The 20,646-nt window shown below is 41.5% G+C and overlaps 4 protein-coding genes across 9 annotated transcripts; 2 read left to right on the forward strand and 2 right to left on the reverse strand.

Annotated features, from left to right (window-relative positions):
• Positions 1–427: 427 nt before the first annotated feature.
• On the reverse strand, positions 428–9,918 carry mef2b (myocyte enhancer factor 2b). Of its 3 annotated transcripts, none has more exons than XM_086046287.1 (8): positions 9,782–9,918; positions 4,962–5,034; positions 4,619–4,822; positions 4,400–4,528; positions 3,309–3,468; positions 2,095–2,331; positions 1,908–2,019; positions 428–785 (listed from the first exon to the last, which is right to left on the reverse strand). In XM_086046287.1, exons 2-8 carry the CDS (start codon positions 5,013–5,015, stop codon positions 497–499), a joined length of 1,185 nt encoding a protein of 394 aa, XP_085902413.1. In that variant the 5' UTR covers positions 5,016–5,034; positions 9,782–9,918; the 3' UTR covers positions 428–496. The 3 variants fall into 3 exon arrangements, with proteins under 3 accessions (XP_085902413.1, XP_085902415.1, XP_085902414.1); XM_086046289.1 differs by lacking the exon at positions 9,782–9,918 and adding an exon at positions 5,927–6,620; XM_086046288.1 differs by lacking the exon at positions 9,782–9,918 and adding an exon at positions 5,447–5,913.
• A 1,749-nt stretch (positions 9,919–11,667) lies between these two features.
• On the forward strand, positions 11,668–15,337 carry tmem221 (transmembrane protein 221). Its single transcript, XM_086046290.1, has 3 exons — positions 11,668–12,083; positions 13,378–13,463; positions 14,481–15,337. The coding sequence occupies exons 1-3, from the start codon at positions 11,791–11,793 to the stop codon at positions 15,011–15,013; spliced, it is 912 nt and encodes a 303-aa protein (XP_085902416.1). The 5' UTR covers positions 11,668–11,790; the 3' UTR covers positions 15,014–15,337.
• Positions 13,722–17,075, reverse strand: borcs8 (BLOC-1 related complex subunit 8). Of its 4 annotated transcripts, none has more exons than XM_086046298.1 (6): positions 16,881–17,075; positions 16,597–16,709; positions 15,940–16,037; positions 15,770–15,830; positions 15,540–15,604; positions 13,722–14,281 (listed from the first exon to the last, which is right to left on the reverse strand). In XM_086046298.1, exons 1-6 carry the CDS (start codon positions 16,915–16,917, stop codon positions 14,224–14,226), a joined length of 432 nt encoding a protein of 143 aa, XP_085902424.1. In that variant the 5' UTR covers positions 16,918–17,075; the 3' UTR covers positions 13,722–14,223. The 4 variants fall into 4 exon arrangements, with proteins under 4 accessions (XP_085902424.1, XP_085902423.1, XP_085902421.1 ...); XM_086046297.1 differs by having other exon boundaries at positions 15,770–15,877; positions 15,973–16,037; positions 16,881–17,065; XM_086046295.1 differs by having other exon boundaries at positions 15,540–15,631; positions 15,770–15,877; positions 15,973–16,037; positions 16,881–17,061.
• On the forward strand, positions 17,045–19,965 carry rfxank (regulatory factor X-associated ankyrin-containing protein). Its single transcript, XM_086046291.1, has 9 exons — positions 17,045–17,277; positions 17,355–17,429; positions 18,072–18,173; positions 18,265–18,330; positions 18,559–18,659; positions 18,733–18,858; positions 19,400–19,466; positions 19,544–19,624; positions 19,719–19,965. The coding sequence occupies exons 2-9, from the start codon at positions 17,363–17,365 to the stop codon at positions 19,772–19,774; spliced, it is 666 nt and encodes a 221-aa protein (XP_085902417.1). The 5' UTR covers positions 17,045–17,277; positions 17,355–17,362; the 3' UTR covers positions 19,775–19,965.
• Positions 19,966–20,646: the final 681 nt, after the last annotated feature.

Genomic DNA, 20,646 nt, shown 5'->3' on the forward strand with positions numbered 1-20,646 from the left:
CTGTTTTTAGTGGGAACAATCAAGTGATGAGGGAGGGTGTGAAAAAAAAAAATGTCCATCACCCCGTAGAGACCAGCTCTGACCGAGGAGACTGGACACTTCATTAGGTACACACAGGCAATCCAAAGGCATCCGATAAAACGGGTCGGCAAACCCGCGGCTCTCGTGGCTAGGGAAAATTAATTATAAGTGTCTGATTGAGTGTATGTTATTTGTCTCAAAAACGTGTCATTCTCTTTATTAAGTCAAAAGTTTTTGGGCCAGGTCGCATATATCCGACATGATGTCGTGCAGCCCAAAATGCGCTCCGTGTGGGCGGAGGGAGAGTGCTGGCAGCCGGGAAATCGAATCTACAAAGTTGTTTTGACTAACAGTATTTGACTTTAAATTCGACTTTAATCCCATTAGAAACATGAAGCATAAAGTGGACATTTCTTGCGTCAGATTTTATTAGCTTGTGCATGTGTACCTAATAAAGTATCCACAAAGTGCATAGCTATCTCTGCCATCCCTCACACACGTGCGACTGCCTCGGCATCCCTCCGTCCTCTCCGTCGTGCAAGTACGTCTCGGGCTCCGGTTCCCGGGGGCTGTGGCGGGCCGAGCCGGGCCTGCTCACGGACGACTGGTCTTGCCTGAGGCCGCGTAGCGGGGACGAGGCGGGAGAGGCCACGTGCTGCTCAGGAGAACTGCGCTCAGATTTGATGTGCACGCCGAGGCGGGAAGGATGCGTCAAGGTGGAGGAGAAAGACTGAGAGGTAAAAGAGCGCACCCCGGTGGACATCCTGGGAACGACAACAGGAGTCACAAAGTTAGTGTCACAACACTCAAAGGACATGATTTATGTACGTACATTTATCTAAGACGAAAAAAATAAATTGTTCTTTAAAAAAATAAAATAATTGAACAATGTATTTATTATTGTGGTTGTACATGTCCGTGAACATACTGAGAGGATTACACAATACTGTTTCTATTATATAATCCAATACAATAATTGTATGACATACAAATGCAGTGGGCCCTCGATTTACAAAAGCCCCTGTTCATGAACAATTCGAGTTATGCACAACATTTTTCGTAGAAAAATGGCATCTACTGACGGAAGTGTATTGATCTATGTTGTGCTGCTTGCGCTGGGTAACCATCATTGGCAACATGCCTAACACATGTACTGTAAACTGAAAAATAGTTGGATCCCTCTGCGGCGGAAATCTGTTGCATACAGAAATAATAGAAGATGCCTAGAAATTATACTATTGTAACTTTATAAATTGGTACAATTATTTAAAAATTCGTAGCCATTTTTTTGGTAATTTTTTTATATAAGCATGTGCGCGCACACCAAAAAGGAATATCACAACTGATAGTTTGCATAATATATGTTTAAATATATCTACTTAATATATGCATGATCAAACATTGGTATTTTTACAAAATGAACCCTGATGTAAACTAAAGTTGAAATATACATACAGATAAAAAAAAATGTATATATGTAGTGGACGGCCGAACCTGCCTATTCACCTAAAAAAATTTGTAACAATTAAAAAAAATGATTTTGGAGGGGGGAGTCAACCCGTTGTTGGTTTTTTTTGTGTGTTTTTTTTATGGGAAATACTTATTTATAGTATCTCGCCATTTATTGTAAAACAATAATATAGTAGTTGCGGTGACATCATAAATTGTCACAAAATTTCATTAAGATTTTGGGGTGTATTTTTGAGTGATTGCATCATTCCCATGCCAACAGCTCCGAGTACACCACAAAAATAAACACGTTCGGTTAATACCTTACCAAACTGAGCGTTATATCTCTGAAGGCAGCTCTTTCATTTGTTTGAGTGTACCTAATGTTGTAGCCAGTGGGCGTGCCTCCACTCTAATGCATTTTAATGCGTCCTTACCCTTGACTTAAATGAGGCCCATGGAGCTGGTGCGAAGGCTGCGTTGTTTGCCAGGAGTTCACTGCTCCCCGCTGCAGACTCACAGAGTGATAGAAACTTGGTTGGCTGTACTCTTAAAGGAAAAAACAAACATCTCTAAGCTATACATGCTGAAATAATAATATAAAAAAAAAAAAAAGTAAGCTACCTGAAGCGCCAGGGGAGGCGAGACCATAACCAGCCAGAGTGTGACCCAGTAGCCCGGCTTTGCCCATGGCGCCGTTCAGGCCCGTCTGGTACAGGAGCCCCCGGCTCACGGCGGGGTTGGGGCCGGTGCGTGAGCCCTGATTGGCCGCGTCTCCCGGCAGGGTCAGAGGGGACTGAGGAGGAGGGGTTTTCGGGTGGAGCCCTCGGCTCACGTGGGAGAAGACGGAGTAGCCGATACCTGTGGAGAGAAGTGAAAAAGATGATGTGGGCAAGTGTGATACCTTCACACTTCTTCTTTCTCTTGCACCTTTTCCTGACTGTGTGGAAAGAAACACAACATTGTATAAACCGTCAAGCTCAAAATTTTACTTAAGCCGAATTTTTAGCAGTGCCGGGCAATTAATCCAAATGTATTCATAAATTAGATTTTGGCTTCTCACGATTATATTTAAAGATTGTGCCAAATGGCGTGGCATGTATATGCGAGTTCCTACATTGTGAAAGCACCCTGAATGTACCGTTACGCATGATGACATCTCTTTTAAAACACAGACTATTGTTTTTTTTCAAAACCACATATTCCTTGTTATTTTTGTAATAAAGTAAAATGGCACTGTGTTCAAATTTTTTCATTTTTAATTTACGTATCTCAATGTCCCCAATGCTAAAAGACGCAAAGACGGTTTAACATTTCCTCTTTGCTCAAACCTCTGTCCCGGCACAACATTAGGGATAGACAGATTACGCTAATGCTAGGGGGGAAAATGCCTGAAAAATTTTTTATTTCATAGCTTGTTTGGTAGTGGGAGAAATAAAGCAAGTTGCTAATTAAGCAAAAAATAATTAAAAAAATAAATAAAATAAAACTTTTGATAAATGTCATTATCATGTGATGTGGGGAAAAAATAGATAATCGTGAATCTGTACTGTAAACTGCTTTAAGTGTCACTGTGGAGTCACTTTTAATGACATCATCACAAAGACAGGTGTGACAACAACTGTAGGCAGAAACCAACGATGGCCACAGCGGTGAAAAAGTCACGTTTCGTAACATACACCCAAACACGCACATGCACCACGCACTTCCTTTGAGGTGACGGACAGCTGCACACACACTATTTCAAGACTATGGGAACAACTTGTGTGAGGATCGACAGCCAATTAGAAAGCAGACTCATGCAAATCTTGAGTAAAAATGGATGTCTGTGGATGTACCCGAGTGCGGCGGTATGAAGGAGGTGTGAGCTGCTGCTGGAGCCGGGCTGGCACATTTGAACGCCAGGGGCCTGTGGGGGGCCACGCCGGGTCCGGATGAGACGGGGAAGCTGCTCTCCGATACCAGGAACTGCGCTTCAGGGGAGCGCAGAGACGGAGCCTGCAGAGCGACATGATCGTATACACTTCATTAGACACAGTTGACTGCCACTATTTTAGGGACGATAAGAAATGAACCTTGCCACGAATAGCGGAAAAACAAGTACTTGACGCCTTCCTCCAAAAAATATAATGCCAATAGCAATATTTGAAAAAAAACCAACAAAAAAACAACTAACATTTCAAACTTATCTTACAACACTACCCTTAAAAATGAATGGCTTACAGATTATTCCATTTCAAAAACATGAACTGGAAGTTGGAACTACACAAATGTTCATATACGGCGAAGACTAACTTCCACCAACAACCCAGGCTAAAAATTAGCCCCTCCCAAAAATAGAGAGATTGAAGCTTCTCAGTCTAAATATATTCACTTCAACATACTTCCTTGACACCAACCACTACTATTCGATTAGCCGGAGTTATGGCATTTTAGAGTGTCATAGAAAGAGCACAAAAAACAAACAGTCTTCCGGCCAATAGCTGAGGATCCCGGCAGGCCCACTAGTTGAAACACAGCATTCTGATTAATTTTGCGTTGATGGAATACAAGTTAAGCGGCAAAATGCAGTCGTTTTTAGCCATCTCCGGGGGCGGCCATTTTGTCTTCTGTCGGCCGACAATGACATCACAACTGCTCATAACGACCAATCACGGCTGACCTGTTTTCTGAATCTGAGATGTGATTGGTCGTTGTGAGCAGTTGTGATGTCATTGTTCGTCGACAGAAGACAAAATGGCCGCCCCCAGAGATGGCTAAAAACGAGTGCATTTTGCCGCTTAATTTATATTCCACAAACGCAAATGAACCAGTGGGCCTGCTGGGAACATATTCTTAAAAAAATATCTTTGGGTTGACTTCCCCGTTAAGTACTTTGGACCACTGTGTGTGTGTGTGTGTGTGTGTGTTTGTGTGTGTGTTTACTGACATAGAGCCGCTGGCGGCCCGCAGACACATCCACCCCGTCGCCATATTGATATTTGTGGCTGGCCACCTGCATGCTCTCCTCGCTGTCAATCTCCGAGGCGTCCAGATCAAGGCCTTTCCTCCTCAGAGTCTGACGGAAAATGAAAAATAAGAACCGAGAGGGGACAACCCCCCCCCAAGACCGACAATATTAAAACTAAAGTTGGTGAATTCTCCGTACCTCCAGTATGTCGGTGTTGGTGCGACTCTCGTGAGGCTCGCTGTACTCTGTGTACTTGAGCAGAACCTTGTCCATGTCGGTGCTGGCGTACTGAAACAGTCGGTTGGTGCTGTTGAAGATGATGAGGGCGATCTCGCAGTCGCACAGCACGCTCAGCTCGTATGCCTTCTTCATCAGGCCGAACTTGCGCTTGGTGAACGTCACCTGCGTGCCCAACAAAAAAATGTATCTTACGGCACACTAGCACCAGACAAAAATGCCGTCACACTAATGTGTCTCTGTGTTTGGAAATCACTGCTGAGCTCAAAGTAAAAATTAAAAAAATAATTTGTGGCTGGCTCACCTGTCGGTTTCTCTGGTCCAGAATGCGAGAAATTTGTATTTTCTTTCTTCCCATCTTTCCTGTGGTTAGAAACCTGTGTGAAAACAGGCAAGCATGTGAGAGAAAAAGCATGCAAAGTGTATTTATATTAAAAAAAAAAAAAAGTTTGACATGTAGGTTCAACTAGGTGGCATCATGTTTTGTAATAGCAGTTGCGATGTCTAATATTGGCAGAAATGATCACTCTTCCCTATAATTTTGATAGATTTTAATAACCCATGTATATATTCGAGACATAGCAATGCTCCACTTGCAAAACTCGTGTAAATAAACTGCTCATCATGCTAATAGGTATTCAAACTATCTGGTGGATATAGTTGGCAATTAGCATGCTAACTTTGTCATTTATCTATGCGGCAGATATAAGTGAAGGAGTGGGTGCATTTATGAAAATCAAAAATCCGGCTTTTAAGACAGTTCAGCATTACACATGAAAAGTACTGAACCTTAGTGCAAATGTCCGCCTGGTTTCAAGTCATAAGTCTCCGCTGAGGTTTTCTGGCCAATTAAAAAAAAAAAAAGGCTGTGACGGACGTCATTGAGCACACCGCAGTCCACCCATGTCATCACGTAAGCTGCCCCTCTTCAGTTCTCATCGGGGCTTCTCAAGACCACGCATGAGAGAGGAGTGGGTGGCTGGTATAGGTTCACAAATTGCCTCCCAAACACACTGTTTTTCTTCAACAGCTAGCCTCTCACTATTGGCCGAACAACCTTTATAAAAAAAAAAAAAAAAAAAGTCATCCGTTATATATCGTATTTTTAACCGGGTCTCTTGGGGACGAGCAACGCGGTCGCGCACTGCTGCCAGCCTGACTCGGCCCGGTAAGCCAGACAGCGTGGGTGTTAGACTGTGTGGACTTCAGGGGCCGCGCTAACTTTAGCTTGCGTCGCCTCACGGGGGTAAAAATACACCATGCTCTTACCGAGGGGACTTGAGACACTTTCAGTGAATTAACGTTGTTTTCCCATAAGAAATCTGTCGACGATAAAGCATGATGTTGCATGTAGAAAAGTAGACCGTGATAGTACAGAAGTCTATTTGAAGAACTCAGTTCGTAGAGTGTAAGGGCCCGACAGATTAATCGGCTAGCTAGCCAATTTAATTGGCCGAGATTAGCTCTTAGTTTAGCTTTTAAAATTGCATGATTTTCTTTTTTGCCAACTGTTTTTTTTTTTTTTTTTTAAACACATTACACCATAATAACACATGTCCTGCCTGTGAATCATATTTTTATTGTAAGGGTTAAGTGACCAAAAAATACGCTATTTTATTCATTAAATTTTTATTCATTTTAAAAATGTTATTGTTTTTTTTTTTTTTAATTAATCAGTCATTTAATCAGGATATATCAATACGGCAGCTATGTTTGTTTCAATTGTTCATTTTTATAACAGAAATCTAGTCAAACACCCATTCCGGGATTTGTGTCGTCTATAACGTTTTGAAGGGATGTCTTTGGAGCTTTGAGTGACAGTTGGAAATAAAAGTTGCATGTCTATCCATCCATTCATTTTCTATACAACCTGCACTCATTAAAATCACAGGTACACGTTCACACTCACACCTCTGAAACGATTTAGTCTTCAGTGAAGCTAACGCATCTTTTTGAAAAGTGGGTGGAACCCCGAAGACCTTGGAGGAAACCGGCACAAACACAAGGAGAACATGCAAACTCCACATAGGCGGACCAGAGCCAAGATTCAAACCCAGAACGGTGCAGCGGTCTGCACTCCATCCAGTACCACACGTCTGAACCTCTGACCCGTCTGTCTAGTCCGGAGGAGTTTCCACTGGTTTTCCCCCCCCTCAATAATGCACATGTATTTCTATATTTAGGCACTTGTCCCCCACTACTGATGATGCCTCGGCGGATATGGCGGCAGCGTTTTCCCACGACCCCTGACGTGTGCTGCGTACGCAGGCATCTTGGGCATTTAGGGAGGAAATGCCCACCATATTACCTTATAAAGTGCTGAGATAATCATATTCTTGTCAAGTTTTACCAATTGTCAGGGCAACAGACGTTAATGGGGAGTAATTTAACTAGGGCGATTATGACATGTTGGAATACTTGTCATATAGCCCATACTAAAAACAAAGAGGACCAATTTGATTTGTTCTGGAAAAAAATGTGCCCTAAAAGTCAAACTAAGCTTGGAGTTTAAAATCATCATGTGTGATGCCAGCAGTTCCAGTCGGACTTAAAGTGGAAATCAACCCTAGTTGAAACACGGCACTCTGATTAATATTGTGTTTGCGGAATATGAGTTAAGATGCAAAATCCACCCGTTTTTAGCCATCTTGTCTTTTTTGTCGACTGAAAATGACATCACAACTACTCAACGACCAATTACGGCTGAGCTTCCGAAAACAGGTGAGCCGTGACTGGTTGTTACCTGAGACCTGAGCGAGCGTGATGTCATTTTCAGTCGACAGAAGTGACAAAATGGCCGCCCCCAGAGATGGCTAAAAACGAGTGGATTGACTCTTATTCCACAAATGCAATATTTATCAGAATGCCTTTTTTCAACTAGTGGGCTTGCATAGAACATATTCTTGAAAAAAATATGTTTGGGTTGCCTTCCTCTTTAACTGAAGCGTTGAAAACAGTGGTGCCACCTAAAAAAAAAAGCTCAAGTAATACCATTATGACAAGTAATAAAATGCAGTACAGTAGTAGGCTCAAGTGTACATAGAAAAAACAGGGTTATATTCCAAAAAAAAAAAAAAAAAAGAATATTGTAAGCCACTGTCACTTTAAGATGGACATTATCAATGTGCTACAACAGCGAGAAAACAAACATTTATGAACAAGTACTGCAATTAAAACTGTACTGTAAAGTTAAACACAACTCTTCTCAGGCAGTAATTGTTTTTTTGTACCAAGAGCGGCACTGCATTTTAAGAATCTTTGGTGGTCTACCACTTTAACTGCACAAGTGTTTTTTCTTTGCCTTTTTTTTTTTGTGATGCTAGGGCACCTGAGATGGGAAAAGAGAAAATGCGGAATGATCACCTCAGTACTGGAACTCCAACTGACTGCGACGTAGGAAAGGGTCTGGCTGCTCAACACAATCTGAGCGACACAATTCATTAAATATCCATTGCGCCCAAATCAAAGGTATTGCGCAAATGCTAACGTAAATAGCCTAATGGCTAATGTGGAGAGGACCAGAAAAGCTTGTCAGCAAAGCATGTCGTGTTCCCTCTTCGCTATGTGGTCGTCAGGTGTCTTCAAAAGGTTGAACAGTTTATTTTTAAATTAAATTAATTCAAACATTTCTCACAGCGTTAATATGGATTCTAAGATGGCGACAATGTGAGCCTGGACAAATTGGCTTTACATTACTTGCTTTGGGGACAATTGTTTTGAAATGACTTACTTTGGCAGTTTCTTGCTGAGGCCGTGAGTTGAATTGCATAAATGGGAGAGGAAACAAATAAGGGCATCTGCATGTTGGTTCTGCGTCAGTGCTGCTCAAGCCATTATGAGTCATTTTAGAGAGATTCTTTTTTTTTTTTTTTGTAGGTCACAAGTAGGATTGCAGGCGGCAGAATATTTCTCAAGTTTGATGAATTTTGGAAATACTTTTTTTTGTCTTTAAACATAAGAATGCACATTTTGTTTTGACATGATGCACACAAACTACTATTTCAAATTGTACATTCAGTATATAATTTGTAATTTTAATTTGTGGTGCCATCATTGATTTATTAACATATCAAGCTTTTATATGATAAAATGCTTTACATATGTAGATAAAATCGATGTATAATACCTGTGCTGTATATCGAGTGTGCCACAATTCATGACTCAGTTACCACAGTTATATTTGAGTATGTTTATTTGATTTGATTGTGTTTGTTATTCATGTGCATAGAAGCTCATTTGATGCAACTTTTAATTATATATTTTGAAATAGAATTTGATGAGCATTGGCACATGGTTGAACTAAAACTGGAGAAACATGTTTGTGCTAAAACAGGCGGCAGAGAAGTTTGCAAAATAAGGTGTGCTTAGTGTGTTTTATTAGTATTGTTTTACTGATGTTATTTGTGCCCGCTCGTTGGATTAGACTATTTCTTTATTTTTTTCCTGAGAATTGTTTTCATGGACTTGCGATTCAATAAATGTATAGACCTTTTCAGTGGCTATAAAAAGTCTAAACACCATTGTTACAATAGCAGATTGCTGTCAAATTGACGGGCAATCATATTCTGAGAGGACAATTCAACGCATTTATTATTATAATTATTATAATTTTTTTTTAGGTACACCAACACGTGTACATCCAACTTTCACTTGAACAATGGACAATTTGTTTATTGTTGTGGTTGTATTTTGCACAGAATGAGCACAATAATAAACATGTTGGTGAATCCCCCCTCAGACTGAGCATTATTAGGGCGGATGTAAAGATAGAAACATTTGCTGGATTACTTCATCATTGCACATGGGAGTGGGGTCAAGCAGTTCAACGACGGGCCTTGGCCAAGTGCAGTAACGTGCGGGGAATATTTGTCTAATTTTAACAGGGGATAATTCAATTGCCCTGATATTTTTGATAGAGTCAGCATGGCAACAGAACGGAGTCTGCATCACCAAATAAGTTTTAAAAAAAGATTTCCGCGCACAATTTAACCTGTTGAACCGCTGACGTCGGTTTAAGAATAGCCCGGGAGTTGCCGAGCATCTCTTTTTATTAATAAAGACTCTGCTTCTTGCGCAGCAACGCAAGCTATATGGCCACAGAAGTGAAATATGCAGAAATCTCACCTCTCTCTGTTCACACTCGAAGGCGCTTGCGCATCAATGAAGGCACGGGAGACGTCCGATCCAGAGGAGGAAGTGTGTGTGACAGTGTGAATGTGTCAACGGAGAAGACAACCTGATGTAGGAGGAGAGCACTGCCCTCACACAGCTGGCTGACTCAAACCGCCCTCCTCCTCCTCCTCCTCCTTCTTCTTCTCCTCCTCCCGTCACTGTGCATGCAAGGCAATCCAATGCAGATTTCCTTTTCGCCATTTTTGCATCAATGGACCACCTAGTAGCAACACACTGAAAAAAAAAGTTACAGTTAACACCATGTCCCTTGCTGGAAAAGTTTGCAAAAGCGCAATTTAGATCAGATAGAAAGTTCAGTCGCTGACAGCGAATTAACTATTTTATTTTAAGGACGTGACAATGCAACGCACTAAAAATAAGAAATGTAAGCAGTCAGACGAGACACACTCTTAGGTTGGAAGCGACTCAGAAACTCATCATCCTCAGCCGCATCAAGTCTACGCTGATGCAATAGTTAGCAACAAACAACGTCCAGGGGATTGTGCACTTGACTCCCGGCGAGCTGGGGAACGTTGTTGTGCCATTCATGCTTCAGTCTAAACTCTTGTGCAAAACGACAGAAAGGAAAGGACAGGAAAAACACCACACATCACCTTACATGCCTTCAGCACAATTCACATTGCCAACAGAACGTTGGTGGCGGAGTTGAAATTTTTTTGTTTGTTTTTTTTTTTTAATTATTTGAGCTTTGCTAAAAGACCATAAAACTCATTCTGAAATATAAAGTTGAAACAAAAATGTATATTAGTCTGTGCAACAATTTTTCATTTGTTATATTGTCGTATTTTTGCTGTTTAATAAAATCTTTGCTTCAGGTCTCTGGGATTAATTTGCAAAAAAATGTGCTCCTCAAAATTAAGAAGTTGCCCCTCAAATGAAGTCGTAATTAGCAAAACTGCTGCGTGAAAAAAACTCCAAAAGTTATTCCGAGCCTAGCCAGAGAATATAACAACACTAACAGGTGTATTTTCTTTATCCTCGACAGAAAACACCTAATATTACTGCAGTTTATGGAGTCGTGAAAGTGGTTAATAAATGTTCTTAAAGGCATTTAAACAAAGTCAAGTGCCGGTAGTTTGTAATACTCAAACGTTTGACGCTGATATTTTCACTTTCACCGCAAACAAATACCGGCTCCAAATATTGTTTATCGGCCTCCTTGACTACTAATAATCAGTATCTGCCCTGGAAAAAAAAGAAAAAGTACAGTGTACGAGGGTATCACTAGAATGTGCCCACGCATTACATGTGAAATGAAGAAGCAAATAAATGTGTTGTTTTCTGTCAACTTCTACTTGATACAAAAGCCATTTGAGTGAAAAGGTGCTTACGACCTGCCACTTTCCTGAAACTTCTCACTTCTGCTTTTAGCAAGTTAAAGCATGTGCCCAAACCACAGCAATCAGAAATAGCCTGCTTGAGTTTTTCCTAATTTGTGCTAACACCGCAACTCTGTTTACCTTTTGGCTTTGACATGATCCGAGAATCAACCAATATACCTTCCCGAGGATGTTTACTTCTATGCCTTTCTGTGACTCCTCCAGTCTCTTTGTTGCAACTATGTGGATTTAAAGAAGGCAAACATTTATTTATTTATTTATTCATTTGTGAATTGTTATCCCCTTTATACAAGTATGCAAATAGGTGTTTGCGTCACATTTACATCTGTCAAATCACTGCTTCCATATTTGTCATCACGATTTAATTCCGGGCATTATCTCATTGTGCTTTCTGTTCCGAAGAAAGAAAAAATCCATTGTGACTGGGAAATTAGTAATCTGGGGATTAGACGCACATCACATGAGCAAACGGGATATTGCGAGGAGGAGGGACGTTCACGCGCCCTCGGAAACAACACACTTGTCATGTAGCTGCACATTTTTTTATGGAGTACTTCAACCGAAGACAACTTTTTACTAGTTTTACCTTTTACCAATAAGATGACACACTCTTACAGTCAGCGGTCCGTGGTTTTCCTGTCCCTACTGGGGATTCTATCGGCTATTATGTCTGTTTTGTCGGTCATCCAGATCTTCCAGCTGCAGCCACAACACACTGCCACGAAGGAGTATCCCCCCTCGGTCGTACCCCGTCACATTCAGGCCTTTCTGTCACCGGTGTCCACGGTGCTCTCGGCTCTGTCGCTCACCCTTAACCTGAGCTCGGTGGTGGTCTGTCTCCTACATGGCTACTTTTCCATCGAAGTGTGCCGAGGAGAACTGGACACCGAAAGGTAATGGTTCTAGAAATAAACACCTGTTGATAAAGGCTACATCTCGCCATTTTGGGCGTTACGGCTGTTTAAATGACCAAAAAGTAGTTCCGGTCGTTTTTAAAAAGCGGCGTCACGTTCGAAGGAGTACCACACATGCGACCGCATGATAGTCAATTAATGTATTCATACGCGCGTGGGGGGCCTGCAATGATTTTGATATTATCATCAACTGAAAAGTGTCAATTGGAGAAAACATTCTTATTTCCCGAGTTAGATATTCACCTTAAAGTCCTTGAGATTTTCTATTAAGTGAATCATCTCCACGCTTATAGGCCTCTGGTAATATGAATCAATATTATTTACAACTTCGACCGCATTAACATTCGCATCTTTGTGATGAAACGTGTCATTCGTATCCACTTCATCTTTACTGCATCCTCCTCAATCAACTGACACTGACAGCAGTGCAACTGCTACTGGCAAGAAGTACTTGAAACTGTGTCCCGATTACATTTTTTGGACCCAAGACTGAGTCAGAGTCATTTGTCTTTTGAGTATCTGCCTATAACGAACCTCAATCAGATACCTTGGCAATGCATTGTGAAGGAAAAAAGAAAGAGCACATGTAATCGATTAAAGGTATCCCAACATGAGGGCTGGGTGATATTACCGAAAAGCATATAAAGATTGGTCAATAGAAACATTTAATAATTGTCTCAGCACAGGAATTGATCCCAAATCCCCTTTGTCCAAACTCAGAGGTGCGACCCACTGATCCACATAAACAACAGCAAAACCCAAGTAGTCAGACTTTTAAAGGAGAGTTTAAGGTTTCAAACACAATCCTCCAAGCAGTCGTGATTTTTGACAGCTGTCCCAAACTTCATTTTGAAAAATCCAGCTGTCAGGATGTGTGACCTCTGGTTTTAAAGCAGACGGGGATTCAAAGGAGGCTTTGTCTTCCATACAAGTTTTAAGAGTGGTTATGAAACTAAAAATATTCATGAATTGACGTGTAGAGTAAAATTTCAAGTTGTGAATAAAAGTTGACAGTATCCCCCCAGCCTCTCAATTTCAATAAGCACCTTGAAACAATCACCTTTTCATTCCGTAGTCAGCGCACGGCCTCGAGCTCGCCCTTTCCCACGTCGGCTTACAAATCCAGCCAGCCCCCCCTTTCTCTGGAACGTGTGAAACAGTGACGAGTGAGCTTCTAAATTTGTTGACAAATACTGTACATGTGCAACGAAGGAGCCGTTTTGCAAGCGCAGAAGAAGTACGTGAATGTACAGTCTGACGTTTGTCTCCACAGAGCAGATTGGTTCCTGCTGGAAAGCGGAGCTATGCGACATGTGGCCATCGGATTGTTCTGCCTGGGCGTTTCAGTCTATTTAGCAGGTATAAACAAAGGGTGGGAATCACGCATATCCCCCCCCACACACACACACACACACACGTCACCATATTTTGCAGATAGTACCCCAGCACACGTCATGTGCGATAAACGATATGTCAGAAAAAAAAAAATAGTAGAAGGAAAGCAGCTTTCTAATTGTAATTGAATAATTGAAGTGAGTGAACTTGTTTTTTTTATTAATAAAACAAGGTAACAATAATCGAATGTGTAAAGTAACACAACATTGACCAAATTAAACATGCTTTTATTTGTTGTTTTATTCGTTTTGGGGAGAATACATTTGGTCTTACTGCAGCAACATCGGTATCTCACGCTTGCTCGTGTAGCGGTAACGATACATCACAATACTGATATTTGTCTATCAATTCTGTAGTAAAGCGATAACGCTCCAATCAATCACAATATCGGTATTCGATGCAGGTGAGACGCTAAACATAGCGGCACACTGCAGTGTTGGCTGGAGGAGCTACAGTATCTCCTTGTTTTGAAACGTAAAAATGAAACATAATGCTACAGCAGAGAAAAGAGCAGCGCTGTTCTTCTCCAGCGAACAATGCATCCTTTGAGCGGCGTCCATGACTTAAGTGCTTTTTAAAGCTGACCCTGGCAGCGCCGGGCTGCTCTGCTCCACTGAGCAGCTTGTGCTCGGGGCAGCGGGACCAGGGGGCCGAAGGGGATTAGGACCTTTACCACTGCGCTTCAAGCAAGGAGCACAAAATGACTAAATGCCGGAAAGGGTTGTCACATTCCAGAGTGGCGCTTCTCTCCAGCATCCCTCGGCATATCCACCGTTCTTCTTCTGCACATCAAATAAGACAAAAAAAAAAAAAGTGTTAGCATCATTTAAAACAATCCATTGGCTCAAAAGAAAAACAACAAAGGGACTACAGATGAAAAATAGCTTTTTGGCTAATTCTGGATTTTTCATGTGTTATGTGAAGTTGCACTGCCCCCTTTCAAATAAACGTATCTATCGTACCTTCCCTCATCTCTTTCAGCTATGTCCATTTTTATGCTGCTGATATTTGAGGCGGAGACGGGAATCGCCGGCGCCTGCGTCCTGGCCTCCGGCATCTTGATCCTTCCGGTGGTGGTGATCCACTCTCTTGTCAAGTTTTCCCGAGTGGCTAAACGCGGCCGAGAAGACCATCTCGAAACTATCTTTCGCAACGAGCACAGAAGCAGCAACAACAGCCCCGTGTCGTGGCCCTGCGAGCTCAAAATCGGCGTGGACAAACTCCGAGTGCCCCGCAGGCCGTCCCACCTCCAGCATCGCATGTCGCTCACGCCTTCCGGCAGCCCCAGACACCAGCCGCAGGAGGAATACTCCCCTGTCGGAGAGGAGTCGCAAGGCCACGCGAGCAACGTGGACGGCTACGGCGGGGGCGGCAGCTGCCCTCGCTCACACAGGAGCTTATCTTCAGACTCGGTTTTACTAAAGGCTAAACCCTGGAATGGCGTCAACAACGAGATGAGGAGCGTCCTGGCGCGCAAGTCAGGGATCTCGGCAAAAGACTCCACCCTTGTGTGACAAGAGGCTGATAAAGAGGAATGAAATAAGTGGCATGGATATACAACTGACATGTAACAGCTTCCCACCTGGAAATATGAGCTAAAAAAAAAAAAATCCACTCTTATGACTCTAGGAAATGTTTTTTGATTGCTTGATAAATTAATCCAGTTGTGATGATCTACTGTTTTATTTGTATGATACTAAAATACAATGATTGACAACCTAATGTGCCGTGATAATTTATTCAATTTCACTTCATTTGTCTGAAAACGTATTTACTGTAAATTTATATTTGTTCATGTTATAGTGACACACGAAACAAATAAATGCTCTTCCACTAAATGTCAGACGGTACTATTACTTGTGTGTCCCCGTTGCCAAACAGGAAACTCGATTCGTGATCAACTAAACAGTTTTTGAAATAAATCTTTTTTTGAACCATGGTTGTCAGACATGTATTGATTCATCAGCAATGTGAATTCAATTAATCCTTGAAAATCCTTGCTTCTGTTGTACTTGTGTGCCGTTAGGAGGAAGTACTGACCTTGGACATAGCTCTGTCATGAGGAGGGCGAGGTGGATGAGGCACGTGTAGCAGCAACAAGGGGACTGGGAGAAGGGTTGGCATCATGCAAACTTAATGCAGGTGAATGGGGGGGCAAACAAACAAAAAACTCAGGAAAATGTGATACAAAACAAAAAAGAACAAATGATTGGGTGGATAATCTAAACAAAAGAAATAAGGTTACAAATACATCACCGCTGCTTCCTTACCTGCGTCCTTGAGAGCTGCAGATCTGCTCCTTCATGCTGATGGCTTGTCGCAGGAGGCTGTCAATGTTTTTGAAATACACGCTGCTGTTGGCCATGCTTCTTACGGCACTGCAGAAACAACAACAAAAGATCAGTAGAGGGGTTAAGAAGCATGCAGGCGAGCCAGCAAGATGCAGAAATGTCTATCCGTCATAATGACAAACCTGCATGCATATTCGACTGAGTAGATGGCTCCTTGACTCTGCTCCTCCCAGCTCTGCATGTCTGTCTATGGGAGAAAAGCAAGCAAGACAGAAAAATGGATCAATATCTAGTGACGCTGGCCATGACGCCGGGACATAACGTATAACATCTCCGGTTGTAAGCGCAATTATCTCAGTTCAAATATGAGTGTGCTCACACGTGAAAATTCAAGTCCCTGTATATTTGACACACTACAGAGAAGAGTGTTAACAACCCTGCCAAAATGTAATAATACCAAGTATATAACTTTAGGCTTCAAAGTCATGAAAACTCAAGCCTTTCACTCCGCTTTGGAAACCTGTGGGCGTGTCTGCTGAATGTGCTGAAACCGTGCACACGATGCAATCATCACTTTTACAACCTGGAAAAATGTATGCCATTTCATCTAGCTTTTTTTTCTAATGCCTACTACAATTGCAATTTACGCCACAATAACAAACACAATGAAGAATAGGTCAATTGAAACCTCAATGTCTTTCTCAATTAAGTGATCACCGAAAATGCAAAAATTACAAATACAACTCTTGTATGGGATCTGCGTTTGTAAGTGTCTAAGGAACGTTTGGGGTGGATTTGTACTTTACCTTATGCTGCACCAGCTCTGGCAGGGACCTCCTGACGTGCTCCTGCAGTCTGTATAGCGCCACGGACGGTTCGTTAGCCAGCACGTACATGCTCTCCGTGAACTTGTCACTCACTGTACATTAAAAAAAACAACAACGACGACGACGACAAGTAATACGAATAGCAGAAATTAAAATGGTGCCGAAACACTAAAAATCAAAGGACACTGATGTAGTGGCTAACTCGAGCTAGCTACGTCACTATGTTAACTTCCATGAAAAACTAGTACATGTGTGACACTTACCTCGTCTGACTTTGAGCTGCATCTCTTGGTCTTCCATGACAAAAGATTAAAATTACATCCACAAACAAAGAAATAGCTATAACGCGACTTTGGGCTCTCCGATCGGCAATACTTCCGCGTTATGAATGTTGCCGTGCAACGTCAAAACCTTCCGGACAGGAAATTAAAAGACAATCCGAGAAAGGTTCCGCCATCGCAAAACATGAAAGCTCTCGAACACGGATTTTATTCAAACCTAACGTGGTTTCATTTAATGTATTTCGACAATTAATGTTTCGTTTGACACCATTTAATGTATTTTACCACTCCTCGCCGACTGTCGCGACAGGTGAAATAACCTACTTTCACTTTTGGCACAAGGAAGTTGGTGCAAATTAGGCAGCAAAAGCTGGATGTGGTGAGTTAACGACATCGTGACTGAATTTCTACTTTGAACACTTGTATGCATTAAGCTTCTTCACTTTTTCCTTACAGTGGGGATAATGGATGCAGGAGGAGAGGAGGACCAAAATAATCACACACCAAATGCTAAATCGTTGGAGTACAGAGGTGAGAGCAACAACGCATGAACCTCACTAGATGTAGACTTCGTTTTAAAACAATCTCTTTAGATTTCAAATTACTATGGTTCATCTACAGTACTTAGAGTTGATTTGTACTGGGCACACGTGCAATACGAATAGAGCTTTACAAAGATCATTTTTAGAGGTCTTCATCTAAGAATATGCTAATTATTGTAGTTGTAGTTTGCAATGGATGATGTTACTGATATTTCACCTCCCTCAAATAATTACTTTGGACCAGAGGCGAGATAAACCTGGACTGGTTGCCTGTAGACAAACAGCCATTCACACTCACATTCAAACCAATTGTATAACACACAGCAAGGCCAGAGTCCAGATTGAAACCCTTAATCTCAGAACTGTGAAGCAGATTTGCAAAACACACGGATGCTGCGCTGCTAAGATAATTAGGGTTACAGTTGGCTCACTGGCATGGAAACAGGAGTTCACAACATTCAGAACACTCCCACCACCTTAAAAACAATCTCTCGATTGTTCATTTTCCACATAGTCAGTCAATGACATTTTAGTCAAACGTCTATCCCTAATAGTAGCATTGGTGTTTTTTTTATTTTTTATTTTTAAAGCTTCTTGCGTTTGTTTCACATAAACGGCCTTGCGCCTTTAGAGATTGCTGATGTGGACGAAGAGGGTCTCTTCAACCATTCAGACGCGCTCACCAACAGACAACGTGGCAATGAAGTTAATGCACGCCCGGCGAAGTTAGACTGTGAGTTTACACGGTCATTCAATTATTATTATTATTTTTTTTGCAGTGCTTGACTGGATTAATGTATTTAATTTATCGTTCCTGTTATAAGCTCTGTCCATACATCAGCTGGCTGCCCAGGGTGAGGTTTTACAAGTGGCAGTGCAACTAAGTAAAGGTGAGGCATCTGGGTGTGACTGAAGTGACATGAACATAACATGTTTCACATATTGTCTGACAAAGGGGTTCTCAAACTGGGGTCCATGAAGCGTACAGTAGCTTGGGGGCTGATGTTAATCAGGTTGATAATCAAGTTGTACAGGTTTTAGGTCACATTAATGGTGGAAAGGGTTTTGAAATGATTCATCTTGATCACATTTATTATCACAAAAACCTTGTTTTGCAGACATTTCATTGCTGAGCAAACAGGACGAACGGGGCTTCACTCCTCTTATGTGGGCGGCAGCGTTTGGAGAGAAAACAGTGGTGGATTTGCTCTTGGAAAAGGTTAGAGGGCAGGAGGAAGAAGACTTATCAGGAACAGTCACTCACTGATGCTGTTGTGATTTTCATGTGCCAGGGCGCAGACCCTAAAATAGTTGCAAGGGACCATGAAAGCGCGCTGACGCTGGCCAGTTCCGGAGGGTACGTGGACATCATCGAGGCTCTCCTCGGACGTGGGGTAGATGTCAACGCCTATGACTGGGTACATTTTGTGTAGGAGCTGCAAATTGTCACAATTGGGCAGAAACATCTAATGTCCAACTTTGGTCAATTTCATATTTTTCACATCGAGATGACAGGAGCGCACTGTAACTCCCCATAAATTCGAAAACTTCCTTCTGACTTTCTGTTTTTAGTCTGAGAATGTGAAAATTAAGAGGTGTAATACCATTTTAAATTAGCAATAGAACATGAGGTGGTGTCGTTTTATAAGCTGTAAGCTATAATAACAAATTGATTGACATTGTGTTTGGTAACTCAAGCAAGATGGCTTTTTTTTTTTTTCAGATTTCCTGAAAGTAGTCATTTTTAAGATGTGAGGATTCCCCCCGACAGCGATGAAATATTTATAAACAAAATATGAAAGTCATACTGGTGACACGAAAGATTTTCATGTGGCAAATTTATTAGCCCATTGAGACTATTTGTGTCAGAGAGCATCCAGCCTCACGATCCATTTCAGTGAAACACCCAGAAAAAAAAAGTGATTGCTTTCAGATTAAAAACTGATGTTTTGATGACAGAATGGAGGGACCCCGCTTCTGTATGCTGTTCGAGGAAACCACGTTAAATGTGTCGAGGCACTCTTGGGTACGTTCGTTTACTTATTACAGATATGCGACAGATGTCTGGTTGCTATACCAACTGATCATTGTGTTCTTTTGTAGCCAAAGGAGCGGACATGACCACAGAGTCCGATTCTGGCTACAGTGCAATGGCCTTGGCCGTTGCCCTCGGATACAAAAAAAGTAATTATTGTAATCTTTCAACTCGACAGCATTTAACGCTATGACTTGCTTATTTCAATTGGGTTTTATTTTTTTCTGTGTGTGTGTGTCATAGTTCAGAAGGTGTTGGAGGAGCATATTCTCAGACTCTACAAGCCAGCATGCCGATAAATTACAGGGACACTGAGAGTGCTTTTTTTGTTGTTTATTTAGTTTTTATGCAAGGCAGTATAACAAAAAATGAATAATATTTGCCAACTGTGCAGCAGGATTGTTTGGCTGTAGACCAGCAAAAATGAATGTAAAGTTGTAATAAATATGTATTTTTTAATAATATGTAATAAATATTGTATTTTTTGATAGTCTGCTCTGCCAGAATAATCATTCATGCTATGCGGCATTGGACTAAAATTCCATTGATTAACTCTGGCTGATTTACACTGCATGGTTTAAGTGACGAGGCAAGTTTTGCTCACTAAAGGGGCAATCAGGATATGCGTCTTGTCAGCACAAGCTTGACATCTAAAAACACTCATTCGTGACATATACACCCCCCCTCCTCCAAAACCGAACCCACCCAAATGCTCAAAGGTGCCACAAAATAGTGTTAAAGCCCTGTCTAAATAGGAATTGGTCTCAAGGAAGTATGTTGAAATCACTGAGAGATGAGCTTTGTATGTTGGCAGGAGCTAAGTTTAGCCTGGATTGTTAGGGGAGTCTTTATCGCGAATGCATGTGCATTTTTCTGAAATCAAATAATCTGTAAAACATGTTTTTAAGGGCAGGGCTCCAGAGTAACTATTTTTTTAACTTAACCTGAAATTTAAGGCCACGTACTGTAAATTGACTTGCGAAGTAAATATTTCAACTCATCTTCCCTATATCACTGATAAAGGGGGTGAAGTGTGGAGCAGATGTTTGTCCATAACAAAAGATATTCAATAATAAGGGTGCAACTAAATTATTTTAAATAAATCGATTCTGAACCATTTTTATTTCCTTCCCTTTATTCAAAAACTGTGCAATATTTCAAATTGACAGTG

Source organism: Filicampus tigris, chromosome 12 (assembly GCF_054856515.1).
Source record: "Filicampus tigris isolate MCC_2025a chromosome 12, RoL_Ftig_1.0, whole genome shotgun sequence".
In the NCBI taxonomy this organism is placed as follows: Eukaryota; Metazoa; Chordata; class Actinopteri; order Syngnathiformes; family Syngnathidae; genus Filicampus; species Filicampus tigris.

Excerpts from the sequence above, each read along its gene's own strand:
- mef2b (XM_086046287.1), bottom strand. The coding sequence starts at position 5,015 with ATGGGAAGAAAGAAAATACAAATTTCTCGCATTCTGGACCAGAGAAAC. Across the intron at positions 4,529-4,618 it reads CCAACACCGACATACTGGAG|ACTCTGAGGAGGAAAGGCCT; the intron begins GTACGGAGAATT and ends ATTTTCCGTCAG. Across the intron at positions 3,469-4,399 it reads CGGGCCGCCAGCGGCTCTAT|GCTCCGTCTCTGCGCTCCCC; the intron begins GTCAGTAAACAC and ends GTCGCTCTGCAG.
- tmem221 (XM_086046290.1), top strand. The coding sequence starts at position 11,791 with ATGACACACTCTTACAGTCAGCGGTCCGTGGTTTTCCTGTCCCTACTG. Across the intron at positions 12,084-13,377 it reads GGAGAACTGGACACCGAAAG|AGCAGATTGGTTCCTGCTGG; the intron begins GTAATGGTTCTA and ends TTGTCTCCACAG. Across the intron at positions 13,464-14,480 it reads CGTTTCAGTCTATTTAGCAG|CTATGTCCATTTTTATGCTG; the intron begins GTATAAACAAAG and ends CATCTCTTTCAG.
- borcs8 (XM_086046298.1), bottom strand. The coding sequence starts at position 16,917 with ATGGAAGACCAAGAGATGCAGCTCAAAGTCAGACGAG. Across the intron at positions 15,831-15,939 it reads ACGGATAGACATTTCTGCAT|ACAGCCTCCTGCGACAAGCC; the intron begins CTTGCTGGCTCG and ends TCAAAAACATTG. Across the intron at positions 14,282-15,539 it reads ATGACAGAGCTATGTCCAAG|AAGAAGAACGGTGGATATGC; the intron begins GTCAGTACTTCC and ends TTTGATGTGCAG.
- rfxank (XM_086046291.1), top strand. The coding sequence starts at position 17,363 with ATGGATGCAGGAGGAGAGGAGGACCAAAATAATCACACACCAAATGCT. Across the intron at positions 17,430-18,071 it reads TAAATCGTTGGAGTACAGAG|AGATTGCTGATGTGGACGAA; the intron begins GTGAGAGCAACA and ends TTGCGCCTTTAG. Across the intron at positions 19,625-19,718 it reads TGCCCTCGGATACAAAAAAA|TTCAGAAGGTGTTGGAGGAG; the intron begins GTAATTATTGTA and ends TGTGTGTCATAG.